This window comes from Coccomyxa subellipsoidea, assembly GCF_000258705.1.
Source record: "Coccomyxa subellipsoidea C-169, whole genome shotgun sequence".
In the NCBI taxonomy this organism is placed as follows: domain Eukaryota; kingdom Viridiplantae; phylum Chlorophyta; class Trebouxiophyceae; family Coccomyxaceae; genus Coccomyxa; species Coccomyxa subellipsoidea.
Genome location: NW_005178041.1, coordinates 979,900 through 1,002,527, shown reverse-complemented (window position 1 = coordinate 1,002,527; position 22,628 = coordinate 979,900). Strand labels below are relative to the sequence as shown.

The 22,628-nt window shown below is 52.1% G+C and overlaps 8 protein-coding genes across 8 annotated transcripts; 5 read left to right on the top strand and 3 right to left on the bottom strand.

The window, feature by feature from the left end:
* Positions 1-2: 2 nt before the first annotated feature.
* Positions 3-1,999, bottom strand: COCSUDRAFT_39519 (hypothetical protein; the record flags this gene model as incomplete). The annotated part of the gene is made up of 4 exons (XM_005650903.1): positions 3-96; positions 262-428; positions 697-872; positions 1,285-1,999. 4 exons carry the CDS (start codon positions 1,997-1,999, stop codon positions 3-5), a joined length of 1,152 nt encoding a protein of 383 aa, XP_005650960.1.
* Positions 2,000-2,660: 661 nt separating this feature from the next.
* COCSUDRAFT_64482 (hypothetical protein) lies at positions 2,661-5,688 on the top strand. The gene is made up of 7 exons (XM_005650902.1): positions 2,661-2,894; positions 3,135-3,435; positions 3,550-3,633; positions 3,839-4,089; positions 4,218-4,282; positions 4,471-4,704; positions 4,893-5,688. Exons 1-7 carry the CDS (start codon positions 2,788-2,790, stop codon positions 5,021-5,023), a joined length of 1,173 nt encoding a protein of 390 aa, XP_005650959.1. The 5' UTR covers positions 2,661-2,787; the 3' UTR covers positions 5,024-5,688.
* A 605-nt stretch (positions 5,689-6,293) lies between these two features.
* COCSUDRAFT_58952 (hypothetical protein) lies at positions 6,294-7,703 on the top strand (the record flags this gene model as incomplete). The annotated part of the gene is made up of 5 exons (XM_005650901.1): positions 6,294-6,308; positions 6,754-6,812; positions 6,894-6,952; positions 7,056-7,194; positions 7,502-7,703. The coding sequence occupies 5 exons, from the start codon at positions 6,294-6,296 to the stop codon at positions 7,701-7,703; spliced, it is 474 nt and encodes a 157-aa protein (XP_005650958.1).
* Positions 7,704-8,980: 1,277 nt separating this feature from the next.
* Positions 8,981-11,162, top strand: COCSUDRAFT_58951 (SGNH hydrolase; the record flags this gene model as incomplete). Its single annotated transcript, XM_005650900.1, has 6 exons — positions 8,981-9,148; positions 9,272-9,422; positions 9,573-9,747; positions 10,164-10,329; positions 10,625-10,768; positions 10,866-11,162. The coding sequence occupies 6 exons, from the start codon at positions 8,981-8,983 to the stop codon at positions 11,160-11,162; spliced, it is 1,101 nt and encodes a 366-aa protein (XP_005650957.1).
* A 440-nt stretch (positions 11,163-11,602) lies between these two features.
* COCSUDRAFT_64481 (glycoside hydrolase/deacetylase) lies at positions 11,603-15,564 on the bottom strand. The gene is made up of 6 exons (XM_005650899.1): positions 15,434-15,564; positions 14,782-14,915; positions 14,286-14,429; positions 13,786-13,938; positions 12,881-13,118; positions 11,603-12,520 (listed from the first exon to the last, which is right to left on the bottom strand). Exons 2-6 carry the CDS (start codon positions 14,911-14,913, stop codon positions 12,198-12,200), a joined length of 990 nt encoding a protein of 329 aa, XP_005650956.1. The 5' UTR covers positions 14,914-14,915; positions 15,434-15,564; the 3' UTR covers positions 11,603-12,197.
* Positions 15,565-15,671: 107 nt separating this feature from the next.
* Positions 15,672-16,075, top strand: COCSUDRAFT_32160 (hypothetical protein). Its single transcript, XM_005650898.1, has one exon. It carries the CDS (start codon positions 15,905-15,907, stop codon positions 16,058-16,060), a length of 156 nt encoding a protein of 51 aa, XP_005650955.1. The 5' UTR covers positions 15,672-15,904; the 3' UTR covers positions 16,061-16,075.
* A 226-nt stretch (positions 16,076-16,301) lies between these two features.
* On the bottom strand, positions 16,302-18,859 carry COCSUDRAFT_52327 (hypothetical protein; the record flags this gene model as incomplete). The annotated part of the gene is made up of 7 exons (XM_005650897.1): positions 18,488-18,859; positions 18,232-18,386; positions 17,944-18,107; positions 17,633-17,831; positions 17,278-17,432; positions 16,907-17,020; positions 16,302-16,608 (listed from the first exon to the last, which is right to left on the bottom strand). Exons 1-7 carry the CDS (start codon positions 18,552-18,554, stop codon positions 16,302-16,304), a joined length of 1,161 nt encoding a protein of 386 aa, XP_005650954.1. The 5' UTR covers positions 18,555-18,859.
* Positions 18,860-18,996: 137 nt separating this feature from the next.
* Positions 18,997-22,555, top strand: COCSUDRAFT_27017 (putative O-sialoglyco protein endopeptidase). The gene is made up of 7 exons (XM_005650896.1): positions 18,997-19,156; positions 19,282-19,339; positions 19,435-19,518; positions 19,785-19,961; positions 20,107-20,224; positions 20,565-20,845; positions 21,235-22,555. The coding sequence occupies exons 1-7, from the start codon at positions 19,062-19,064 to the stop codon at positions 21,430-21,432; spliced, it is 1,011 nt and encodes a 336-aa protein (XP_005650953.1). The 5' UTR covers positions 18,997-19,061; the 3' UTR covers positions 21,433-22,555.
* The last annotated feature ends 73 nt before the right edge of the window (positions 22,556-22,628 follow it).

Genomic DNA, 22,628 nt, shown 5'->3' with positions numbered 1-22,628 from the left:
GCTTAAGGTGCTGGTAGGGGGCTCCAGGGCGCCTTCAGAATAGCTAGGAACGCATGATACAGCCACACTTGAGGCGCTCCGGGGAAGCAGTAATGCCTGCAGCACACAACAACCTGCTCCTCAGCACATCTGCAGAACAAGACCCAATCTACTATATCCGTATCAACAGCAGGACGCATGCTGCATCCCTTGACAGCCAGGGGAAAATCAAAGCTTGCCATGGCCGTGGCAAAGTTGAAATCACTGATGGGAACAGCGCACCCGCATTCGTGGCCCCTCCCGTCACTGACGTCCCGGTGGTGGTCGGACAGCTCAACAGTCGCGTTCCAGTACCCCGTCATGACAATGTCGCTCCCGGCAAACGCCTCGCGCGCTGCCTTGTTGTGGTGCCCCCCCTCCACCACAATCTGGCTCCAGTCATCCGTCGCCTGCATGCATGGCATTGGATGACTAACTGCTTACAGTACCATTACCTAATACTGGCAGCTTTTGTTCAGTAGGGGCAACTCTTTCCGCTCTCAGTACCTAGTACCGGCTCGACAGCTGCCGACAGGTACAAATGTTTTGGCAATAGCCGGTTCATTTTTTCTGTTATTGATGGTGCTGGCGAAATTCGGCTTTGCCAGTGCCTCAGACTATAGTATAGGAGAGTCTCCGAAGACTCGCCTGGATGGTACCATTGGCCTGCAGCTCCACATGCAGGGGGGCGCATGTGAAGGGGGGTTCACCCCCCGGGTAGAGCCCATGCTGCTGGTCGTAGTGCGTGGGCACCATCTCCTTCCACACCATGTGCGGCAGCTGCTCTGCACGCTCCTCAACCGCATCTGCAAACTCCTCCAGCAGCTTCTTGTACTCTGCGCCGTCCCCGGTGCCTGTTGCACACCCAAAAACACCACTGAGAGAATCGTAGGAAGATACCTACTCTGCAACAATTGCCACCGGTCAATCCCTCCGCTACACTGTCCCTTGCCAACGTGCAGAGGTTCAGAGAGGGAAGCTGCACTGAGCTCCAACTGAGCCCACTGCACCCGAAGGTGCCAGCTGACCTGCTAAAAATATATATATATCAATATATATCCATTGAGGCAAAGGCATACGCCGGCTACAACAGGTTCCTACTCTATCTAAGTTATAGTTGTGAGAACGGCACAAAGGTGCCAACTGATCAGTTTGCGCCCCTCAGCAGCCATTATAAACAAACAAGGACACCATGTCTTGATCAGGGCTACAAATCTCCCTCTGGCCACACTTAATAGTCATGCAATGTGTTCTGGTGTGGCCTACCGTGCCAGTGTGCAAAGTTGACAATGGCAATGTCACTGGGCTTGGCCATGCGCTCCAGCAGGGGCAGGGCGTGGCCCAGGAAGACCTCCCCATGGTTCACCCTGAAGTGGCACACCATCGTTCCCTCCAGCAGGGGGATGCACTCCGGCGGCTTGCTGTGCTGCACATGCTTCTCCATCGCTGCAAACGCCTCTGCCTCCTTTGCCATCGGAAAGTCCCCCTTGAACTTGTAGTCCCACAGGTCCAGCAGGAAGCAGGTGGCTGCATGGAAGAAGTCATAACTGTGCGAGTCTCCCACTATCCAAAGTGTGCGCCCCCGGATAAGTGGCCACAGCTGGCAAGGGGAGAAATTCACGAGCTCCTTGAAGCCGGCCACGTCCTTGTTGGTGTAGTAATCAGCCACGGAGGCCTGCTGCTCCTTGGGGCAGATCATAAAGTCGGTCCAGGTCTTCTCCCAGCCGGTCTGGAAGCTGCAGAAGGCGCGCCAGTAGTAGGGGAGAGGGTTGGTGCATTTCGCCGCGCCCCCTGGGCAGGGGTATTCGGCGTGGTGACCGCTCTCAAAAATGAAGGGCGTCTTGCCCTGCCCCTGAGACTGCTCCAAACGCCTGCGCAGGCCGCTGCCTTGCTTGCCTGCTGGACAGCCCTGGTTTGCACCCAGTGCCAGTGTGAGGGCAGCCCAGCAGCACACCAGAAGGGTAGCTGTCATCCGAGACATTGCTGCACCTGTGCGCCAGCACAACTGCGCCTTGGCTCCTCGCCATCCTCATTAAGTGCTTCGAGCCAGTCTCATCTCTTTGTTTTGCAGGGCGGTGAAAGGGAGACTACTTGGAAACTGTAAGCACACCTTGCTATCACGGAATCAGTACCTCCGTGGGGATCCTTAGCACTTGATGCCTTCAGTCATTTGACTCAAGAACACTTGTACAAAAATTCCTGCATCAGTGAGATTGTCCAGCTGTTAGAACACCAGATCACCGTGCGGCATGTCGGTCCAAGCAAGAAGTGTGCAGAGCAGCATTGTGGATTTGTGTGATTACATACCAGCCTTTCTCGATCTACAGCTAGTGGATCTTGTCTGTACTTCAGAGGTCCTCACCAATTAACGCATTTTATCAAGTCGAGGATCTGGGTCCCCTGTCCTCAGCCTGCTTTCGTATGGTCGAGGAGTCAAGCTGCATAAACATAGGAAGATCAAATCAAATTACCATACGTAGATCAGGGAATTTGTCGCATCAGACTGCCATTCGACGCAATGCTCCGTCCTTCCTGGCTTCCGAGAAAATGTGCTTGTGGTGGTTGCCTAAACTGGCAACACCGAAGGGAGCACGTAACTTCATACTTTCGTGCCTTGGAAACAGCTCCCCGAGTGCTCAGCGCAATTCTTGAGTGGCAGCATACACCTAATGAACAGATCAATCGTTGCATCGGTGTCATCTTCGCATCTTCGTCAGATTGTAAAGCTAAACCAGTGACAGATGCGCAGCACTCTTATATCTCAGCCGAATGCAGAATTATGCGTTGTCAGTCTTTCAGAAGTTGTACATTCTCAGCATATTGCCCCACATCCTGGGTTTGAGGGCCCCTAATCAATTGGACGACTTTCAGGGCAGGTGCGCTTGTCTCTCTCTGCACTGTCAGCGATCTTCTCTCCGAGTGTCACATGGAATGAAGATCTCTTTGATTCAGCTTGATGGTTCACGCATATCTTGGGCCCTCTAGTACGATCAGCGGTGTCTCCAGCGCAACATCACCCCACTTACTGCCTTGCATGCCTCGAGGCGCTTTCCTCCATTATACGTGGAGATATCCAAATTTCCGATAAAGCTGACAAGAATCTTACTTTCATGCAGGGATTGGCAGCCATTGGGTGCACGAAACTTTGCTGCTGATTGTGTAGACGTCAGCCTGCTGCTGAGCGCTCCACTTGAGGAGTACGCTGCAATAGTCAGCCAATCAGCAGGCATAAGGAGCAATGCTAGCGCTGCCACGTGCCTCTTGACGGCAGAAGTCCCCGAATATGGTAGCAGCGGCAGTGACAGTGAGTGTGAATCCCACGTATGGGACGTGCGGGAGTCTCAAACAGAAGCGGAGCCATTCACACAGCAGCTGCGATTACACAGCACCTGCAACATGGGGAGTTTGGGACTGCAGGTGACGCTGCCGTGCTATCTGGTGTGCCTTTAAACAGTTAGCAATGCCAGACACTTATCAATTGCTCAAAATACGAACGCTTATGGGACTTGATTCCTTCATGATCACACGCAGGTGATGAGGCATGGTGCTGCAACAAAGCACAGGCGTTTAGCGGACTCCAGCATCCCTGCAGCAAATGCAACGTTGTCCAATCAGGTCAGCCTCATGGGCACTGCTTCTTTCAGGCTGTCATAACATTCTTTAAAATTGATTTTCAAGCTCACCTTTGATGTCAGAGAGGAGTGTTTGGGTCACTCATCAAATGAGCCCATCACTGCCAAAATGGCTGCGAACCCTGTGAAGTATGAAGGAACCATGTGCCTCTCAAATGCTCGTCTTATGGGCCCCTTGATGCTTGCAGACCGGTGCGGCCAGCCCTGGCCCCGGCCCTGGGGGCAGCAACGGCCAGGGGCCGAGCAATGGCATAGCATGCTGCTGCGGCCAGAACAATCAGGTTGGCGGCAGCTCGCAGTGCTGCTGCGGGCCTGTGACCATCTGCTGCCAGGCGAGCGGCTTCTGCTTGACGCAGAACTGCACGGCCATCTTTGTGGGCTCCACTCTGATCGCCGGCGCCCTGATCTCCTTCATGACATGCGGCATCTGCATCTACAGGTGCGCTGAGCATAGCAAGTTTTCTCATCTTGTGGTTTTGTTGAAAAAAACAGCGATAAATCAACAGCCATACCGGGGTCTTGCATGCGGTGCCACGTAAGGCCAATAATGTAGGATGTTGCATGCAGGGCACGAGCAAACTTGCAGGAGCCTGCAACGTTCTGGACCAGGAGTGGCGGAAGGTTCAGAGACAGTAAGCATCTCTTTCCAGATATCTCTCACCAAAAGCCTCTTGTGGCTACCAAATTCTTGCCGGACGAGTTTGAGTCACCGCCGCAGTTTGCCCATTACCATGTGCTCTTGCAACCTGGGCAAGCCGTGGTGCTGTGCAGCTCTTGCTGGGTATTTGTGCAAATTGGGCTGAGCAGTGATCTGGTGCAGATGGCTCGCGGCAGGCGCGGCGGCCGCTGCCGACACATGCGCCGCCGGATGATGAGGAGGGAACTCCGCGCGAATGCCCAGTGTGCTTGGAGGAGACCACCAGCAATGCGCAGTGGGTCGTCTTCGGCTGTCACCATGCGACCTGCCGCACCTGCTATGACCAGCTGGTGGCCAAGCCGCACCAGGACGCTGCCTGCCCGCTCTGCCGCAGGCCCCTCACAGAGCTCGTCCCAGGTGCTTTGCCCCGTCACGCATGCAACATGCCCAGCTGTAGTTGCCTTTCTGTTCATTGTCTGAGCCTGCACTTCAATTCTTGTCTGTGCATAGTTGTGTGTCTCTTGAGTGCTGTGGCAGTCTCCTGCATTGCAGCATGAAGACCATGATGCCCCAAAGTCCCCAGGTTTTGTTGATTCCTCTTGCAGAGACGACCCCATCGCATGTGGCTATCCAAATGCAGCCGTTGCAAAGGGAGCCGGCCGGACCCTCCGGGGGTCAAGTGCCTGCGAGCGCTGCAGCATCGGGATCGTCAAGCAGGGTGGCAGCCACAAGCTGAAAATTTAGCAGAGCATGGGATTTTGGGGAGGCTTCTGTTGCGCAGTGTATTAATCATACCCCAGCTTACGTGCCAAATGCTCTGTGCAAGAGCGGGCATTGTGGTTTCTGTGCAGCCTGGGGAACAATGGGCCAGTACCTTACTCGCAACTTCTATGCTGCTGACGTGTACAACTAGCTAAGTTGAACAGGTTGTGATGTCTTCATGTGCCTCTCTGGGCTGGTGATGCTCACCGGTTTCTAGCTTTTGAAGTCTCTACTGAAGACGGGTCCAAGTTGAGGTGAAAACAGCTGGAGATTAGTTTTTCTGTTGCAGGAGATGCAGCTGCAAGTGTGCTAGCATTCAGCATGGCATCCACTAGATATGAAACATTGAGGTTGAGTCAGATGACGTATCGCGAGTAATGAACCAAGTGTTAGGTCCTCTTCTTTGCTGAGGGCTACTGGCCCGCTCATAATGACCTGTTTGAATGTCCATCCTGCGTGACTGCCATTAGCAATTGCTGCTGGTTGAACATCATCTGAAGTAGGCACCTAGACAAAAGCCAATTGGAAAGCTGGGCAGGATTGTTCAATTGATCATATGCATAAATTTAAACAACCTAGATCGGAGGTTCCGTTGGACGTGAGGAGCCAGGTAGTATATTCTTAAATGCATTGATGACACCAGAGTAATGGCGTAATGGCTCTGAGGGCCTCTGCATGCAAACTTTGAAGCTTGAAGCTGCGGAGCACTGCGCGCGCGCGGGCCACTGCGGCCAGCTAACTTAGCATGAAAAAGCATGATGCTGTGCGCAGCATGCCACCGTGCCGTGCCACGGTGACCAGAATGATTCTGACCAGAATTCGAACCATGTATCATGCATGATGCACTCCCAAGAACAGCTTCATGACCTGTGGAGATATCCTTGATCTTGCGGGATTTTCAAATCTATGAAATGCATGAGATGGAATGGTCTCGGACCCAAAAAAAGTTCAACTGCACTGTCCCGTAGACCAAGCTGCGGTGATTGATTGCCGCAGTTATGATCGTAAATTGAGAAGCTTCGCAAATACCGTAGTCAGCACCATAATTCCCGCACCCCTCAAAATGCTTGGACCTGTTTTCAAGACTCTTTCCTTCCTTGAAATGATGTTTCATCATCACCAATGGGTCAGGCTCAGCGAGAGCTTACTAAATCTGGTCTCAAAATTGCCATATGGTTTATATTTTGCATTTTAGGGTCTTAATTTTCGACCCATTTTTTTGATAATTATATTATGCGGGAAATATGGTGCTGACTACGGTACGAAGTATTCTGCAAAATTCTAGAACATAGTTGCTAATCCTTTCACAATAAGGACATCGAAGGATACATCGTAGTTCTTTGATGGCAGCTCAAGCTTTGCCGTGGGCTAACGCTGAAGCAACAGAACCTCGAAATGAACATCAACATTCAGAGGCATCAGAGCAGGAGCATGTGAAATTGCAGACCGGAGAAAGAGTCAGGGTAATCATTTGCATTCTTGCACTGCACTGTTGACCTGCTAGCACGTCCGCATCGAGCATGGTACGCATTTTCAGTAGGTCAGTCAACAAGCAGACCATGTGTTGGCCCCAGGTTCTCTGGGAGCTTACGGACAATGATGGAGACACAACATCAAAGGTATGTTTAATTGAGGATCGAAGTATTCATTGCGCGATGACTCCATAAGGGTGAAGGAATTGACAACCCTTGCTGGCTCATTCAGTGGTGGGGCGCGAGCGTGACAACGGAGGTGGATGAGCGGAACCCCAGAACAGTTTTGAGGTGCGCCTTAATAGCATTATCTGTTCGCTTGTCCTCCTGACCTGACTTCAGTGCACCTCATGCATTTGGCTTGTACTGCAGATACGATGCCCACGATGGCTTTGAGGAGGAGGATGTGGAGGTGATCTTTGTATCTAAAGGTGAGCCGAGAAAATAACTGATCGAGTGAACATGAAGTTAGTTGACCATGCTGCGCTGCAAGATTTGGATTCCACCTCCTGATGCGATGCATTATTGCTGCAGAGCACTTGAAGGACTGCAGCACGGAGAGTGAACTGCATTGGATGAGGGAGAGCGAGTACGATGAGGACGAAGCGCAAGGTCAGGATGAAGACCCGGATGCCCTCATCTCTATGGAGGACCTCCTTGAGCAGGCTGGAGGGTGAGCATCATCTCTTGTCAGCAGGGCGTGGGTCTGTTTGAAAATCACAATCACCTGCTTGCACATATTATTTCATGCGTCCCTGCCAAGAAGCAAGCTTGGTGCGCCTTAAGGTGCGTCTGCAGAAAAGCTGCGAGTGAAGGCTGCCAGAATCCTACCTCTTGTTGGACTCGCCAGATCCAAGCAAGACCTAATCAACCGCGGGCACTGTGCTCAGTATCTTTACTGCCCCATGTCAGCCGGTGCCAACTTTTTTTTTCTGGGGCTCTTACTTTCAGGCAACCTTGACAGCAGTGGTGCATGGCAGGATTAATGCTCCTCCCTTGGAGCAAGAGGCCATGCAGCGCCTGCAGCAGCTACCCATGGACCATCAGCTGCATCTGGCAGAAGCCTACCGCAACTTTGTGGAGCACATGGCGGTAACGCTGCGCACCAAGGGGCAGGCAAATGGCGGCGTTCTGACAGAGGCCCATGTGCACGAAGCCATGGGAGAGCTGGCAAGGAAGTAGCTTTCGATGCCCGGCTGCTGCCATGCTTGGCTGGACAGCTGCAGCTGCCCAGCATGTATCAACAAAGCTATACATTTGCTTAGTGCGCTGTGAGGTGCTGCAATGCACAAGAATAGAGCTCTTGAGGAGCCGGAACTCTGGGAGGATCAATTGTACCATGGCCATCAGGAAACAATGTTTGAACATGGATTCGATGGCCTGCCTTCTCGTCGTTAAGATGCAAACTGGATTCTCGGTCACACTATGCGTAGTGTTGGCAGCGCATGTGTGTTTTTGCAAATTGGGGACTCGGATTCAATCTCCAACTTGCAAGTCAGGACTTCAAGTAAGTTACATGTACAGTGGTCACAGTAAACACAGAATTGCGCCCTTGGTCCCTTAAGGGCCTCTGATCTGCTTCTCATGAGTTGTAGAGCCTGCATGGTGCGCCTGTGTCAGGTGGGAAGGATGTGATTGAGAGACGCCCTTGTGGTTTGTGAGAAGAAATGAACCAATTTGGACGAGGCAGAGCCGAGCATCGGTCAAGTCAAGACAACATCCGAAAGCAATGTGTGGGCACATTTAATGCTTCTTGGCTGGAATCGAAGAAGACTGAGTACGACTCGTCAAAGATGGTTCCCGATGCAAGCCCGATGTTAGAACTTTCATGTCCAACTTAGAGAAATTCTTTGTCACGTCGAAATACGCGCGTGATCACTGTGCAACTGTAAGAAGACACTGTGACTGACAGAGCACGCGACGGCGAATGTGAACGGGATCCTCGAGCTGTTTTAAAGTCTTCTGGTATCGATCGCGAGAGGTAGGGAGCTATTATATGCAATTGAGGCTGTTACGGAAATATTGTAAGGAGTAGAGTTTGATCTTGAGTCGCGATGCAGGGTATCAGGGTGCTTCATGATCGGGAACAGTCAACGGTTAGATATAAGTGCTCACTTTTAACGTGGTCTTTTGGTCAACAACGTTGCTTGCAAAGTTACCGAGTGCATGTGTCGGAGATGCACATCGGAAGTCGTGGACTAGACCTCCCGATCATTTGCTTTTACTCTTCGCATTTCAAGTCAACTTCAGGAAGTTCAAAAATGGTGCTTTTTTTGGAATTTGTGCATTTACTACGGAAAGTGAAATCAGTATCTCACCGTCCTGCTCGTGAGCTCCTACAACATTGGATCCCATAACGCTTTCAGAAGCCTTTGCTTGAGGTACACCTGTAGTCTCTCTAAATTAAATATGTTTCTTTGGTACAGAAACAAGCATCGACGTGCTCCTGAGCACAGGCTATGGGCATGAAAGGGTTGCTGCTCTTGTCTGTGGCCTTGGCTGGAGCTGCAGGAGCGTGGGCAGACAACTGCGGAGTCCCCAGTGGGGCTGCACCACTGTCAGATGGCATGTGGCAGCAGTGGCACAACAGACTTTCCGCCCAGATCCAGCAACAAGACAGCCCGGACGTGCGCACTTGCCAAACTAGATATGCACCAGCACTCACCATATATCAGAGTCTCTGACAGAAATGCCGTGCAAATTTAGTTGTTGCCCATGCCATCTTGTCACTTGTCTACTGCGTCTTGCAGGGGGGCATTGATCTATTGTTCTATGGTGACTCATTGACCGAGCTGTGGCGGGGCACTGCCTGGGGGTACAACTCCCGATTGGGTGGTGGAATCCCCGCAGTTTTCAGCCGCTACTTTGGCCAGTACAGATCTGTCATCTGCGGTTCTGGAGGTGCGCCCACACAACTCCCACACACATTCTTGCCCCTTACTACATTCCCTCGACTGTTTACACCTCTAGAAAAGTACTAATAAGCTACTCTTGCCACCAGAGCTATTGTGCAGATGAACAGCGCCCGATCCTGAATATTGGTTGTGCCAGGGGACACGACAGCAAATCTGTGGTGGCGAATGCAGAACGGGGAGCTGCCGAGAAACCACCAGCCCAAGCTGGCAGTGGTAATGATCGGCGCGAATGACCTGACGGCCGCGTATGTGCAGTGCGGCACCTGGAATTCCAGCAGCTACTACAACGCTGCTGCCAGCATTGCACAACAGTGCGCACCGTCTACGTGCCCACATCATCTGTTTGCTTTGGGATTGCTGTGCTTCGACCTGCAATTACAAGCAACACTGCAGCCCTGCTTGAATGCTATAGACCTGGCCCGTAAGATAAGAAGATGTTGTTGTTTTCCATGGACAATGTAATGGGTAAGTGGATTACAAATATATGCTCAGATCTGAGTTGCTAGATATCTTCTGTGTCCTGCACAGATAGGTCAGTGAGGCTCAAGAGGCTTTGTCTGGAGCAGAATCTAGACAGGCAACCTAGTCATCATGGCATTAGTCATGAACAGTAACCTGCTTTGTTACAAAAAGATAGGATTTCTGATCGCAGCTGAGCTGCTGGATGAAAATGTGCACAGGAGGAAAACACAATCCAAGCAGCTGAAGTGTGTGGGGTTGCATGCAGGGTGAGCGGCATTGTGGGGACGATTCATGCCAGCTGGCCGGGCACAAGGGTGATTGTGATGGGCATTCTGCCAAGGGGCACGAGTTACTGGGACGGGGGGTCTGCCAGCCGCACCTGGCCCAACGTGCTCACTCCAGCCATCAACGCACTGAACAATGCCCTGCAGGTACAACTGAACTGATCTTTTCACAGTCTCTTGTTGTTCGTGGCGCTCTCAGAATTGGAGGAAAGTCCACAGTGAAAAGCACTCACAGCTGCGTTATGCATCTCACCTGTTAAGCGGACACCTGGCTATTTTCGCTCAAATAAGAAATAACAGACTGCTTGGCATATCCTTGCAAGACACCTGCTCGTATTATCCCTTGCGGCTGCCCTGTCTGAATATTTGCATCTCTGTTTCTGTACTTGGCATTTTTAGAGATAAGTGGTGAGGCTGAGGTTTGTGTGTGGTGGCCTTGCAGCAAATGGCAGCTAGCACGTCGATGACGAGCTACCTGTACTGCGGAGCGGCCTTCAGCAGCGGCAGTGGCCTGAGCAACCTGCAGGACGGCCAGCACCCCAACGTGACCGGCTATGAATCCCTGGGCCAGTGCCTGCAGCCTCTGGTCTCCCAGTATCTTGGCGACTCCTCATGGTCAAGTTCATCTTCCTCTTCCAGCAATAGTGGTGCCAGCAGCAGGAGCAGCAGCAACAGTGGTGCAGGGAACAGTGGAGGCAGCAGCGGCAATGGAGGAGGGTCAAATGGCAGCAGCAGCAGCAACAGTGGAAACAGAGGAAATAGTGATAACGGCGGTGGGGGCAATAGCCGGAACAATAATGACAATAATAATCGTGGAGGACCGGGGGGTCCCGGGGGACCGGGAGGGCCCGGTGGTCCAGGAGGCCCGGGGGGCCCCGGCGGACCGGGGGGTCCTGGCGGGCCGAATGGTGGGGACCCGGGCGGAGACAGCGTCAACTCGTGAGAAGTTGGTCTTGAATGAAGAGGCAGTTTGGTGCTGAGTGCGCACAGCATGCCGGAGATATCCAGATCAAGATGACTTCATAATAATCACTAGCTGTTGCTCAGTCTGACCGGGTAGATGTGGCCAAGCAGGGATATTTGATGAGGTCCCATGTCTGAATGTACAAGAAGGTTGCATGCAGCTGCATGCAAGTTCTTGGTAGGTGCATGTATTGTCAGCCTGTTAAAATGTCCACTTGACGTCCAGTGCCAAATCCATATTCTGTCATCTTGATGACACCACTCCTGACATGCAGCATAGGTGTACAATACAGTACTATTGAGTTGGCTGCTATCCGATGCAGCTCAAAAGCCTTACGTCAACCTGCAGATCTGACAGAATGTTGAGCTGCAAATATTTGACAACAAATTTCCTTCACCAAGCTTTGCCATATAAATGATTGTGGTATGTAATCCTAGGTAATTTACAGTGGCCTTGCAAGTCTTGTGATGGGGCATACACTAGACCAAGCTTGGCTGCATGCATTGCGCAAGCTTGCCCCTAGCCTCCTCAAAGCTGTGCCAAAGCTGTGTTGCACAGCAATCTCACAAAAAATCTCCTTGTTGGTCACCTTGCAGCACAGTGACTCTTGCTCTAGGTCAATGCCAGAGAGCAAGCTTCAGCTGTATTTCGTACAAATTCTTCAAAAACACTACTGTGGGCACATGTCTCTCTCAGCAGTTCACCATAAAGGAATGAAATGACAGTTCACATTGCTACTTCAGTGCAATACTTCAGTTTCCAGGCGATTCCAGTAGTTCTGGCTTTGGGCTGCTCATATGAGTTCTTATGTGCATTCTTGTGAGGATCACTTGAGCTAGTCTCCCAGCTCAACACCCTCACTTGGCCTGCTCCATTCTCTGCATATTCAGCAGCATGGAACAGCTTGGGACGCTCCTTGTTTAAATGCATCACTCAAGCGGGATTCAGCATTTGCAAATAGGTACCTGCCAGGCGCATGGCACATGCTCTGCTCTTTGTACCTCGCAACACCCCCCGGTGGCATGTGCGCAGGCGCATGCTTTGCCTCTGCTTAGCTGGCTATTCCCCCAGGGCCCCCCGGACCCCCTGGTCCGCCAGGGCCGCCCGGACCACCGGGACCCCCCGGGTTGCCGGGGCCCCCCGGTCCGCCCCGGCGGCCGCCACCGCCACCGCCGTTCTGGCCGCCGTTTCCCCCGTTGCCAGAAGAGGCAACAGAGGAGGCAGCTCCGCTGTAGACGATGTTTGAGCAGTTGCTGTTGACGCGCGAGACAACGTCTTCTGGGGACATGCCGTATTTCTCCCGCACAAAATCGTTCACGGACACAAAGTTGATGCCCGCCGCCTTGCCTGCCGCCAGCAGCTGCGGAACCGCACCTGAAAACACATACACGTGTGCAATTATTCATCCGCACCGTGTAAAGTAGAAAACTCTCATTTAGAGATTGTCGTGCAAAGCAGAGATACAATGTGACATGCGCATTCCTGCAGACATGGGAGAGCCACGAGCTGACTGCATCATTTCGTCGGGTGGTTACAATGTGAGACCGCTGCATCAAAAATAGACCAGTCTGACCCAGGGTGCTGCAGCAGTGCCAGCAGCAGCAAGGCTAGGAATAGCAGAGGCAGCATTGAATCCTTGTACATGCCCGGGCATGAGCTTACTGCAGAGCCTTTTGCTCTGTGATTGAGCAAGAGCTGCGAGCAAAAGTTTGGCCGATGGTAGTGAGAGCTCACCGGCGGTGCCGCCGCGCACGGCGTGCATGAGGGGGATGCCAGAGGACCCCCCGGAGAAGTAGGAGAGGTAGTTGTTGAGTACGCACTGCACGCTGGTGTCGCAGTCCCAGTCCAGCTGGCTGCTGCCTCCAAACGTCCACCCGATCACGACCGCATGACGCCTCACCACGGACGCCACCCGCGGAATATCCGCATCGTTGGAATACTGGAAAGGGGTCCCGTGCGGCGCCCGGAAGATCTGCCCATTGACAACACCCGCCACGTCAGCAAAACGTCTGCCAGCACATCTCCTCGTCTCTTGTCTTTCAGAAGTCAAAGTGACAGATGGCCCACTAGACCGAGCCAGCACTGTCTTCATGTATCCCTGCTTTGAGTATCGTGTTATAGATGGCCCCACTTAGAGGTCATCTGCGGCCTTAGGGTCCAGAAGAAAAATACAGCCCATTCTTCAGACACCCCTTTCCCATGTGCAGACCCTTGCCAGCAGTTATTAGCACAGCCAATCATTGAACAGCAGGAAATCCAATTTGCAGGCATTCTTTGACCGTGGACAAGGAAGGCAACAGAACCACTGGCTCCAAGCTTTTGAAGTGTTGCTTGTGATATTTGCACACACCCAACACAAAGTAAGAATCTGGGAGCAGGCATAGGCATCGAAAGCTAGCGGAGCAAGGAGGCAGAAGAGAAACCTAGGCATATTGGCATGAGACTTCCTCATGCTTGCCAGGATGTGTTCCTAAAGTAGAGATGGTCCGCATGTAGGCACTTGCTTGAATAAATGCTAGTCTTCATTCTTCATCTATCTGTGAATTTGCTGTTCAAGCAGCCCTGCAGGGGCTCCCCACCATGGTCGGCATCACATGGTACTGGGCAGACTAAGCCTCACTAAAGAGTCATGGCCTCACCCTTGGTGCGGCGATGCCCAGGTCTCCCAGCGTTCCCTCCAGGCCGCCCAGCTCATACTCAATGCGTGTGGTGTCCAGGTTGTCCAGCGTGGCGTGGTCCACTGTGTGAGAGCCGATCGTGTGACCCTCGTCCCGTATCCGCCGCACCATAGCCTGTGCATGCAAGGCTGCTTAAGCCTGGACTTGCAAGAGACTTCTGAGGCACCGCGCATGTGTTGCAGGCATGCCAGACGGACTGCACCGGAATGCAGCAAATCAGAACCTCTAGAACGAAGAACGGGGATGCTGTGAGCAGTGACCCATTTACTGTGGCTGCTGAGAAGAGGACACAAGCTGTAGGGCACAGACATGCGCTTTTACAAGGAAATCCCACTCTCGCTCTCCTAACGCCATGACTGCTTGTGGTTACATTTGCACCTAGCCCTGAGTGCTGGAACATGCGTATCATATTGATAATCTTAGATTCCTGCAGCATGCGCATGGCTGATGCTGGTGCGCACCTGTGCTTGTGTGTTGCTGGCCACATTCCACATGTTGTTGGTGTTGATGAAGAAGGTTGCTTTGACACCGGCGGCTGTCAGGGCGTCCAGCGTGCGAGGCGTGTTGGTGGCATCAGGCGCATCATCAAACGTCAGCGCCACCGTCTGCAATTGCAAGCCAACGGAGTTGGGAGCCTCGTAGAGATGGTCATCACGTGGGCACTTGCTTTGTCTTACAGAATTATCTACTCTTCATCAAATACTGGAGTTTCTGCTGTGTCGAGCTCCCCAGCCTCTCTCTCTGCATCTTGATTTGAGTTTATGGGCAGACCATATCCTGACGTCTCCACTTTCATTGGCTTTACATGGTATTGGGTGGACGACACAGCACTAGAGCTGGGCAGTACAATAAGGAATCCGGTCTGCAGGTGAAGCAGCTAAGGGGAACATGCTGCTCATAAGTAAAAGAAGTAAGCCATCGTGAAAACTTGGGCGATGATTCTAAGGACAGATTTACCTTGGACTGGGAGGTGACAAAGTCTTGTCCCAGGATTGGGCACTGCTCGGAGCAGGGGTCCACCGCAGCGTGGCATGACCAGAGTGCAAAGATGCCGACCAGCAGCAGGGAACCTTTTTTCGCGCCCTTCATTCCTGCACAGCGTGACCGATCTTCTCTTACACGTTTGTGTGAGTCTGTGTGCACTGTTCACTACATGCTCATGTTGGACCTCAAGGAGTTAGAAATTTCGCGGGTTGACCATCTATAGCTACCTGTCTGCATCTGTATACATTATGAACACATGTATGCACTTTAGTAAGGGCATATGCTTAGCATTGCAAGCGTTTTGTGTGTGACAACTATTCTCATGTCAATGTGCTACTACCAGCGCATTGCTTGAAAAGGAGCCAAATCGCAGCGGATCTTTCACATTTGATACAAAAGTCGCATTGATATCATAATCACAATCTAGTGGAGCAAGTACGAAACGTGCAATGATGAAAGGTCTTAACGAACTGACAACAAGTCATGACGAAGCGAAATATTACAGATCGCGCAGGCACGCAGCAGCTTTATCACCTTTTACACCCACCAAAACGATACCTGTGCGTGCGTAAATGAACTAAAGACAAAGCAAGTTGGAGAATATCAAGCTCATGTAGTCCCTTACCGATCACGATCCCGGAAATCAAGGCGTCAGGGAGACCTTGAGGCTAGCTTATCCACAACCGCTGTCCCTGTTCCTGGCAAGATGTGTGATGCCGCCTCACAGGGATGGTATCTTCAGCACTTCCAGGCCACACTGCCGGCTCCAATTTGTCTGATCGGGCACAACCATCTCGACAGAAACGACGTTACAAGTGCCGTCGTAGACCGGACAGCAGACAACTTCTCACATCTTCCTGCATGCATGCTTGCCTAAATTACATGAAATGCAATGTTCCCGATTTCTTCAATTGCAACTGAAGCCGCATCTGTTCGCCGCTATTAAGAAAGCCCCCTCCTTAATTCATTTGCCCTCTAAATTAAGGTACTAAATAGTTATATATAACGTTAGTAGTACGTACTAACACTACAGCTATAGATTGAAGGGAGCGTGCTGCGCTGCGCATACGCACATGCATGCGGAAAATCCCACTGAATGCCAACCCACGGCAGCTATCTGTCTCCTATCTACAGGGCATCACAGTGGGCACATACACCAGTGTCAATCATGAAACATACCTGGCAGGTTTATTCTACCCAGCCTAACTATTCTGCAGCTGGTCAGATTGGAGTGCCAAGAACTGAGTCATAAAACTCATTTGAGTCGGTGAGTAATCTTCATTTCACAAATCTGCCGCAACATGTATTGTGGCAACTCAGGCAGATCTATACCCGGGATCCCATACTGCTAGTGCATGCCAGCACAGGACCTGAGGCATGTTTGCAGACAACGCCTCAGGCTTTGTGCTCATCCTCACTGAAAGTCCCGGAAGAACCGACAGTTCTTGAAGAACAATAAAATCGGCACGGAATGCAGCATGGTTTCAGCCTCTTCAGGCAGGCAACCAGGGCTGCAGGTGTTTGAGGTGCTCCTTGAGAAGGTATGTCCACAACTCATAGGCACTGGGGTTGCAGAAGTGGGTGCAGTCCTTGTCCTTCAGGTGGAAGTCCCAGAGGGGCAGCGTGTGGTTGTAGGCATTGAAGACTGAGACTCTTGAGGCGCGCATGACCTCGAACGCCACCTGGTTGAACCAGCCGCCCGCCAGGATCTCCTCGCTGCCAAGCTCCTCTTGTGTCAGCGCCCTGCACTTCTCCGACTTTGGGCCGCCTGCTGTCCCTCCCTTGCTGTCATCAAACCACCTGCACATTCAGATGATTTGAATTTGACAGACATGCGCAAATCAGTGAGAGCGCGACTGCTGCAGAGGTGGAGCGGAGCACTAGGCAGCAACTGGAGGCGAGCTCAAGGAACTGGAACACCAAAGCTGGCTGTTTTTGCCGCCACAATGAGCAAGGTGCCCCTTTCTCCGCCCAACTTTGTACCCACGAAGTCCATCTGACCATTTGGGCTCATTTATGACGTCTTGGCAGGCTGCAATAGCATGAACAATTGCTGTTACATTGCTCTAATTCCAGTCATGCAGTGCAGCGGCCGCACCAGTAGTAGCCGTTTTCAAAGTCGAAGTGCTGCGGCGGGGTGTCCTTCCAGACAATGGTGGCCAGCTCCTGCCGGTGCTCGCGCACAAATTTGGCAAAGTACTCCATGCTCCACCTGCAACATCCGACAGCGTCATCCATGTCCTTAACTCAAGCGAGGCAAACTAGTCTGCGTACAGTATAACCTCCACAAGGGTAATGGCCGCCTGCAACCCTCCGAGCTAGCACTAGCGATACCCATTTCGCTGGTTCAAAGGGCATGCATGCTGGTGACAAGCAGTTGCATACGAAGGCCCTGCTTGGGTAAGTGCACAATCTGCAAGCTGAGGGCAAGTGCAATTCTTGATCAGATATCCTGAATGGGAGATATACCTGTATCCGGGGTCTCCTACACCATAGTGCAGACCGGCATTGACGATTGCAATGTCGCGGTGAAAGTTTGGCACCGTGCGCTTGAGCACGCGCAGCACCGGGTGCGCTGCCTCCTCCACCTTGTGTATGCGCACAAAGCACACCCTTGTGTTCTCCTGCTCGGCAACAAACTCGCTCAGCTCTCCTCTTACGCCACAAAAGCATTACGAAAGGTCGTTCTTTTTACGTCTTGGAGACAGCACTGAACAATATCTGGTTCCAAGGGTATGGCATGAATAGAAAGCAAAGGTACTGACAAGCCTTCTTATAGGTGCATGAGAAGGTACTGATTGATATAGCAGGTCTGGTTTTGTACCTGGTATGAGGTGCACATGGAAGGTCTGGGCTCTGCCTTCCTGCTGCCCCTGTGGGGGAGCTCCTCAATGAATTTTATGAGCCACATGTTGGCCTCTGTCGAGTTTGTGGGCTGCCCCCTCTTCTCTTGCACCAAGTAGTCCTTTAGGAAGCACTCCACCGCTAGAAACCAGTAGTTCGTCTGCGAATCTCCTATCAGCCTGTCAGCGACAAACAGCTCTTGAGTGTCCAGCGGTGGATACTTCAAGAAGTGCAGATATTCTTAGCCAGCTGCACTCGGATAAAGTCTGGGAGCAACTTGTCATCACTCACCAGAGAGTGCGCCCTTTGATTTGGTCAAAGAGCTCCTGTGGCTGGAAGCCCTCCAGATCTATACCCTGCTCCTTGAGATTACTAAGCAATCCTGCCACCTGTCGCGCATTGCACTGCCCCTCCCAGCCATGATGATGAACGCCAGACTGACTCCTGGGATTCTCCTGCACAACTTGCCAGCACACTGCTTGTGCAAACAGGATAATTATATGCACGATTCACGCAAATTCAGACCATGCAATGCCTTTGTCGACCGTAATGAGGAGGTATTGGTGGTGGTGTAAGTACCCAGAAAGCGCAGAGTCCGCAGCAGCTCATCCCCAGAGGTGATCCCTCACACCCCGAGCAACTTCTGTCTCGCAGCGCTGTGTCAGGCTTGACAGACATCCCAAGCACGTGTGGCATCGGGGTCAAGAAGTGATCCGATGTGTCCAGTGAGTATCCTGCACCATCTATCAGTCATCAAAGCGGTTCCTCGTAACTAGGATATAAGCTAATTTGTAAGGTAGTTGTCTTGGGTTAGAAGCAGGCCAATCGGATGCACCTGTCTGTATACAGTTGATCAGCAGAGATGTCAGGTAAATCGATGTGAAGATTCCTCGGGGTCCCATAGCGTGTACGCGACTTTGTAAGGTCACGACGCAACCAAGCGATCGGGCGCGAGGAGACCGGCTACTGGTTTTCTCGGGATGCGATCTGGCAATCAAGATCGTCCAGCATGATGTACGTTTGGAAATGTTGTTCGCTATAATGCGATCATTTGTGAGGTTGATGAACACCTGTTCCGTAGTCAGGGGATCTTGTGCCTGAACACTCGATCCTCAATAGAATCTATCAGACATTGGTCATCTTGGCCATGCTCTGCTACCTTATGTCTATAAATGACTGCGAAGCTGGATACAATATCAATATGTGCTCCCGAACGGACAAGTTGTGAACGGGGACGAAGGGAAGCTGCGGAAGTCAACGTTGACTCCGAAAGCAGGGGGTGACTAACCCCCTTGTGCCGGCTTGCCCCGAAGCTTGGACACTTGAAGTCGACGAAGAGGACGAATAATTCATATGTAAGCGATGCATCAAATAGCTTAATTTCATTGCGCGATGCGTTCAAGTGACAAATGGCTTTAGCACTAGGGATTGAGGGATCTGCAAATAAGGTGGGAGTGGGAATCGTCCGTGAGGATGGAACGATCTTGTCAAATCCTCGACATACGTAAGTGTCCAGGCTCTGTTGATTGTGACATTATTGCTGATCGTCCCAGGGTGCTCATCATAACACTAAAGAAGGAGCTAGGAACAGCACGTTGTAAAAGCTCTGTTTTTTCCTGTCGATTTCAGGTACATAACTCCGCCAGGACAAGGTTTCCTGCCCAAAGAGACAGCTATCCATCATCAGGTGAGAAACCCGCTTCTGTATACAGGCCACAGAAGAATGCTGCGCACCTCACTGTCCTACAAAATTCCTGGCCTCTAACAGGCTTCCTGATGCAGGAACACATTGTAAGCCTGGTTCAGCAAGCTCTCAAGGAAGCTGGAGTGTCACCCGTTGACATATCATGCATTGCCTACACCAAGGTGGGGCATGCTTCCCGCTGCCATGTGTTAAGGCTGATAATCTTCCACCTTGGGGTGCCTGACTCCCACCTATTTCTCATCCATGAAGTTCTCTGGCCCTGTGCCCCAGCACCTGCGCTGGGGCACAGGGAATGGCCATGTCAGAGAATGTCTTCCTGCATGCAATGATTGGTGGTTGCATGCTTGCCTGCATGTCTCAGGAAGCCATTTCAGAGTTTTCATGTTGTTGAGTGGCTAGGCTTTGCTTTGAGAGACTCTGTCTGCAGGGACCGGGGATGGGAGGGCCTCTGGTGACATGTGCAGTGGTGGCGCGCATGCTGGCACTGCTGTGGAAGGTTCCCATCATCGGCGTGAACCACTGCGTGGGCCACATCGAGATGGGGCGCATTGTGACAGGGGCCAAGGACCCTGTCGTGCTCTATGTCAGCGGTGGCAACACTCAGGTGAGGCTTGCATGCCCTCTCAGCATGGCCATGAAAGCAGGTGGCAGCAACCCTATCTGTTGGTGCTGTGTGTGTTGCACAGGCATAGAGCTCAAGGTGCATGCATGCATGGTAGGAGTCATGAAGGGGTATGTGTGCTGGTCAGGTGATTGCCTACTCGGAGCGGCGGTACAGGATTTTTGGGGAGACAATTGACATCGCGGTCGGCAACTGTCTTGACCGCTTTGCGCGCGTGCTCAACCTGTCCAATGACCCCAGCCCAGGTCAGCAGACCTCCCATTACACCACTGTGACCGCCATCAAAACACAACCAATGCCGCAACAGACCCTCAATGTAATTTGCATGTGGAGAGATAGACACTGCGTGTCATCAGTCCTTCCAGTACTGAGGACTTGCTCGCCAAAAATTGGCGCGCCAGGATATGGCCTGCTCCAGTTGAATTGAAATCCAGGGACACAGAAGCTGGGGAGTTCGGAAGAACAGCAGAATTCCGTATAGCTTAGCGCAATGGTTTACTTATCATTAAGCAATGCCTGCATGCCGGACCTTGCCTGGTTAATAGTGAATTTGGCTGGACCCGTGCGCATGTTGTGCGGGGCCAGGATACAACATAGAGCAGCTGGCCAAGGGAGGCAGCCGTCTGATCGAGATGCCCTACGCGGTCAAGGGGATGGACGTATCTTTCTCGGGGTTGCTGTCGTTCATAGAGGGGGCCGCGGCGGAGCTTTTGGCCAAAGGGGAGGCAACACCTGCGGACCTGTGCTTCTCGCTGCAGGAGACCGTATTTGCCATGCTGGTCGAGATTACGGAGCGTGCCATGGCGCACTGCAACGCACCGGACGTGCTGATCGTAGGCGGCGTCGGCTGCAACATGCGCCTGCAGGTGCGGCCTTGCAATGACTCAATATTGATAATGTTTGCTATGTCGATTACCCCTGCAAAACTTTCCTACTAAGGTAGATCTAGAACCCCCTGATTTCCTGGCAATTCTACATAGCTTTCTGACAAACGGCCCTGAAATAAGTGTCCTTGCTTGAGAGTGTGGCATGTGCTGGATATGGGAGTACAGAATGCCACCATGGCATAAGCAATGTCGAAAGTGGAGGAGCACAGCTTGCTGTAAAGAGTTCCTTTGCTGCTTGCAAATCTTGATGGTGTATTTTGTTGATCTCCGTCTCTGGGGTGTCAATCCTGTGTTCATTCATAGCTTTGCTCCCTGCTTCACAGTGCATGTAGAGCATCTTGACATGTGTGCGGTGCTTGTGGGCCCAGGAGATGATGGGTGTGATGGTATCTGAGCGCGGAGGGAGCCTGTACTCGACGGACGACCGGTACTGCATTGACAATGGCGCCATGATCGCGTGGCCGGGGCTCCTGGCCTTCAAGCAGGGGCAGGCCACGCGCCTGCAGGACACCACCTGCACGCAGCGCTTCCGCACTGACGAAGTGGAGGTCACCTGGCGCGATTGAACAGCCTTTCACGTGTTTTTCCTTATTTGGGAGGCACGGGAATGACTGCATGCTGCTGCGTGCAGCTTGGGGCAGCTGGGTTTGTCATTCAAAAGTGGCGATTGAGGATTGGGATTGGACATTGCAGAGACAGGTTCTGCATGACAGCATCATCAATTTTGTGGGCTTGGCCATGTTGTAAGAAGCAGCATGGTGCTGTTTGGGACTAGCCAGATTGCGAGCAGCCCCGCCATGCACTGCAAGGGCATCTGCAACCTTGCATGGTTTGCATGAAAGCTTGCGGCATGGTGCAGGCTTAGTTGAGTTGGTGCTGTAATAGCAGGCGGAGGGCTGTGCCATACAATGTCCGGACTTGGCTTACGGACTTTGCTGAACATGCACCTGGTGGGTACAATAGCTTTACAGCGGAATATTGGGCATGCAAGCTTAAGGGACAAAGCAGTGCCCGGTCTAAGTTTGCTGAGATGGTATTCTGGGAAGATTCCCTCATCAGCTACCGCCTGTTTTATTTCCGAACAAGTTCAATTTGCATCGACAGGAAAGACTGCACAAGCGCTGGTGCGCCTTTCAGGACCCTTAATGCGTTGCCCAAGCTCCCACAAGTGCTCACAACAGAGCGCGTCATGTGCTTTTGACACACAGCAAGCGGCAAGCAATGGACTCTAAAGGATTGAGATCTGGGGTCACCCAAAGCTCACCAGCAAGACTGCCGCTAAGCATTTGCATGTCACAGCGCGCCTAATGCAGCAGCCACATTGCTGCTGCCAACATGTATATTTGGACCACCACAATTGATTGATACCAGTCATCTGGCAGGTGATTGTTCCAGGGACATTTTAGACACCAAGCAACTCGTGCCTATGAACTGCGCTGCGAGCCCCTGCATGAGACATGCGAGACTCGCACATGCCAGGGACTCCAGACCTGCCTACAATTCAGACTTATCAAGCCAAGTCTGATCAGCTGAAGCAGAGCCCATCAGCTTTCATCATCTTCCTATTTGTCCGCATCTTTGCCATGTAATTGACGGCGGATCTCCCCTGATATTGCTGCCACTGCTGTGCGCCCATACCACACAGCAGCAATTCAACACCTCTTCCTTCTCTTCTTTTGCCGGCAGTTTTTTGCCAGGAGCTCTTGCCATTGTTGAGGGCACGGCAGCGCGCTTTGGCGGCCCGGCCGCCCTCTGCATGCAT